Source organism: Branchiostoma floridae, unplaced genomic scaffold (genome assembly GCF_000003815.2).
Source record: "Branchiostoma floridae strain S238N-H82 unplaced genomic scaffold, Bfl_VNyyK Sc7u5tJ_247, whole genome shotgun sequence".
In the NCBI taxonomy this organism is placed as follows: Eukaryota; Metazoa; Chordata; class Leptocardii; order Amphioxiformes; family Branchiostomatidae; genus Branchiostoma; species Branchiostoma floridae.
This window is the reverse complement of record NW_023365793.1, coordinates 332,151-336,820: the sequence shown is the minus strand read 5'-3', so window position 1 is coordinate 336,820 and position 4,670 is coordinate 332,151. Positions and strand designations below refer to the sequence as shown.

At 38.8% G+C, this 4,670-nt stretch overlaps 1 protein-coding gene across 1 annotated transcript in view; it reads right to left on the bottom strand.

Annotated features, from left to right (window-relative positions):
- Window positions 1-2,609: 2,609 nt before the first annotated feature.
- Window positions 2,610-4,670, bottom strand: part of LOC118408623 (echinoderm microtubule-associated protein-like 1) — a 2,992-nt gene continuing 931 nt past the window's right edge. The window contains exons 3-4 of the mRNA XM_035809441.1: window positions 4,052-4,210; window positions 2,610-3,422 (exon numbers count right to left, since the gene is read on the bottom strand). Coding sequence (XP_035665334.1) covers window positions 3,042-3,422; window positions 4,052-4,210 — 540 coding nt within the window. The 3' untranslated portion in view covers window positions 2,610-3,041. The remainder of the gene's footprint in view (window positions 3,423-4,051; window positions 4,211-4,670) is intronic.

Below are 4,670 nucleotides of genomic sequence, written 5' to 3'. Positions count from 1 at the left end.
CAAGGTACAGGAGCCAAAAGTGTCCTTTTTTGGTCAAAAATTGGTTAAAAAATCGCAAAAATAAGCATTTTGTTATACTGTACACCAAAAGTGTTATTGAATTTATATGGGGGCATTATCAAGGCATATCTCTGTCAACTTTCAGCTCGTTTGGTTGTAATACCAGGGTACAGGGGCCAAAAGTGTCCTTTTTTGGTCAAAAATTGGTCAAAAAATTGCAAAAAAAAAGCATTTTGTTGTACTGTACACCAAAAGTGTTATTGAATTTATATGGGGGCATTATCAAGGCACATCTCTGTCAAATTTCAGCTCATTTGGTTGTAATACCAGGGTACAGGGGCCAAAAGTGTCCTTTTTTGGTCAAAATTGGTTAGAAAATCGCAAAAATAAGCATTTTGTTGTACTGTACACCAAAAGTGTTATCGAATTTATATGGGGCATTATCAAGGCACATCTCTGTCAAATTTCAGCTCATTTGGTTGTAATACCAGGGTACAGGGGCCAAAATATACAGTTTTGGTCTAAAATTGACCAAAAAATCTCAATAAAATCATTTTAGAGGCAGATATGAAAAAACTGAGAAAAACTATCAAGGTATTGGCCCATTCTACCCCTGTGCCAAATTTCAGGTCATTCGGTCCAGGAACGGCGGAGATGAATCACTTTGAAGATTTGACAGGAGAAAGAAAGAAAGAAAGAAGAAAGAAACATTACGAATACAATATATTTCACCATACTATGTATGGCTGAAATATAACTACAAATCTATGCATGATACCCACCCATATATCCCTATACTGCGCAATGATGTAAATTGCTTTCTTCTCTGCTCACTAACCCATTAACAGAATGTTAAAAATAATGGTAAATGTTAGTCAACATAAAAGTAAATTGCTGTTACCATTAGTTATAGCCAATATCAAATTTCACATAATGAATAAAACTGAGAAAATAAACTTAAATGGTAAGTTGAAATGATATTCAAGTAATTTAAAAGTATCAAATATCTTGGAGAAAGAATGACAAACGATTGAAAATATTTCTAAATGATGTTAATAACAACGCTGTCGGTGACTTGGAATGGACTCTATGATGGTCTATATTACCATTGTCATTTTACGTTAATGGCCAATGTGGCCAAAGTGTTTCGTAGATTTCATCAGAATTGAAATATTTTCATCAAAATGTCAACGTGAATTCAACAGCATATCATTTGGTGCCTGTGTGTACATGAAAAACGTTGGTAACTGCACAGACGCACACGTTAAATACATGTTGTGGTTCACGATACAGTTTCACACTCTGCTGTTTCAACCCTATCCAGACTGGGGGGGGGGCTAAAAGTGTCCGCGCCAATTTTGACGACCTATAGCTCCCAAACGGCTTGCGCTAGAACAACCACACTTGGTGACTTTACCTAAAATATTGTTGGCAACAATTTACAAATATTAGAGAAAGATTATATTTTTTCGTGTTGCCATGGCGACGGGTTTCTGAAAGGCATATTTTACAAAAGTCACTAATTTTGGTTTAAACATAGGGATTTTAAGACTTTCTTGCTAAACTCTACTTCTTTTGATATATCTTTGAAATCTAACATATCTTAGTGTAACATTTATAATTAAAAATTCATAAATTATGCTAATGTGATGACGAAATTGGTTACAATCCAAGATGACCGACAATATCATGATTAAAAGTATAGGGTATCCGCCAGTCATTCAATATACAGCCTCTGAACAATGGTTTCCTATACAAAAAAGAGGAGAAAGCAACTGTTAATTACTCAGCTTTCTGACGTTACTGGCACACAAACATACCCTCATATGAAAGCCCGTCATCTCAGCTATCCAGAAAAGCACATTTCGCCATGAATCTGACAGCACGGACTTCCGGGAAACTGAAAATTGAGCCTTGACCTCAAAACCGCACCACAGCCCAGTGAGCTAGGAGGCCTTGAGCTAGGACAAAAAAAGTCCCAACTTTATATCCCCTGACAACCACAAAAACTCAGCGTTTCGGCCCTAATCAGAAAGTAGAAACCCTCCCCTGTCACACCCACCTCCAAACTGCCAGGAATTCTACCCATTTGACCAGGACAAAAGTTTTAGACCCTGAACTATATTCGAATACCATCAATTTGCATGGCGGATTGGCTGGCGGATATATAACCAGCTTTTTTTCATTCGGATTTCATCACTTCTTGGTATTTTCTTACAGAAAACATTCATGTGAACGTTTTCAATCCGTTTCCATGGGATTTTAGCATTACATGTTGAAAAATATGTATCTTAAGAAATTTAAGGTTGATAATCCAAGATGGCGGATAGCTAAACTACAGATGACGGCATTTTATGACGTCATTTTTGACGTCGTTGCATCGGCTTTTGACAAAAGAAGTCTTAGAATACTTAAATATTGATAAGAAACCTTTATTGTTGACATTTTGTGTGAACTATTTAGGTATTATGGGATCTGCCCATTTTAGCCCAAAAAGTCAATTAATAACGTCATAATTACGTCATATTGATCTAAAATTTAGGAATTATAAAACATGCTGAGCATACCCCCCCCCCCCTGCAAATTTGGTGACTGTACAGTAAGCCGTTTTGAAATTACGAAGGGCCCAGGCCAGGGAATGCCAAAAAAGCCCAGCCTGGATAGGGTTAAGGAAAAAGTAAATTCCCAGCCCTTTTGTACTCCCCCACAACTAACTTGGCACTCGGCCTTTGCTTGGGGTCCCTATTTTGACACTGTTGGTGCACTTTGAACAAGTGTGATCTGACTTCATCACTTCCATTTACTTTTCCCAATATGTAGTTAACGACATTCGGTATTTTCCAAATGTCAGTTTTTTCATCATAAAGGTTGTATAATTTCGTTCGGTTGAGAACAATTTCTACATACATGTGTATTTGGATAACAGCTAGAATATGCAATCTTTAGTTGTTCAAGAACAAGCTATTTACAAGTTTCTGTGTAATTTTGGTTTGATAGATAATTTCCACGTCTTAATAACAGCTAAAATATGCGCCCATTATCTACAAGTTGCTGTATGAGTTTGTTCTCCTCCTGTACGGCGGGGGTTGGGGTGACGGGTTCCGGCTGGCTTTGTCCAGTGATCCCGGTCTGCTCGTCTGTGTCGCCGTCATAGCCGCGCTCCCCCCATGTCTATCAGAGTCCTCCGGTAAAAACTCTTCTATAACTGACAACATACATGTGGAAGAGTTAATGGATTTGGTTGGAGGTTTGTTGTAGTCTTTGTGAGTCCTTTTTGTGGAGTGTTTTGGTCCGGGTCGAACAACTTGCCATTGGATGACGCTGCAGTCCATCCCGCCGGTAGAGATCAGCCAATCATCGCCTTGTAGGAATGACACCGAGGTCACGTGACTGCCATGTCCCGGATATACGTGTCCTGGGGCCTACATGTCGTGCAAAAAAATGATAGAAACGTTTGCGTGTTTGCTATTAATATTATACAAATCGAAACAATAGTAATGGTCTATGCATTTATATAGTCACTTTGTTTTCATTCATCTGCATTTTAGTTCAAGTCTTCTACCATTTTGTTTCTGAGTCAATTAGTCGTCAGCATGTCTGCTTAAAAAGAACATTTTTAAAGATTGCTGGCAATGAGATTCTCTCATCGGCTTGAATCAGCGTTGGCATCAATCCCAACGTATAGCAAAATGTAATTGGGCATATTCGGAAAAGCGTAATGGTGAAAAACACGTATATCAAGTATAAGCACCGTCACCTATTCGGATACGCATGTGCAGCCGCAGGAGTTGTGGGTAAATTGTCAAAGGTGAAGGCCCCTGACTTGTAAACAGTCCCTGTCTCGACCGTCATCTCGATTTGCATAAAGCAATGTCCAGACGAAATTTGTCTAAGTAGCATTCATCTTTGACATATTACCCACAATCCATGTCGCTGCTCATTGATACTCGCAATGTTGACCGAGCTTATTCTAAAGCAAACGTCCAATTTCACGTTAGTTTATCCATGTAGCAAGATGCATTATAGTACATTTATGCATTATGTTCCAAACCTGAAACGTGCTACACGGGAAGCGGAACAGGTTGACCTTGCCGTGCGTGTCAGCCGAGGCCAGCAGTGCCCGGGAACCTACGGCGTCGCAGGGCAGGGTGTCATGTCCGTCTGCACCCTGCTGCCACATGCCGAACACGTGGAACCCGAACACACACGTCTGACAAACAAACAAATAGTAGTAAATAAAGAAAGCAAATTTGGGGGCGAAGTGATTTTTTTCAGTTAACTTGCTTTTCCTAACACTGCAGTCGTGGTGAAGGCACGTGAACAAGGTCGAAAATTAGGAGACTGTTTTTATGTTGTACTGACTGTTTACACTGTAAACACAGATGAACATTTAAATTAAAACTTCATTCTAGCCAACGATGATCAACGATTTCAAGGGAAAAAGTTGAGACTGACGGAAAGGGTGAAATCGAATACGCTTTGATGTATGATGTACAATTCAGATATGATTTTTGAAAAAAAGTATCATCCACAGTTGGTAGTCAGTGTGTTTGTCGTCCTAGTATCTTTTTACCTGAATGTCTAACTTTCATTAATTTAAAGTTACCCACTTATAATTTTGAGCGAATATTCCATGCAGATGATAGCAGTCATACTTTATGAAATATTCT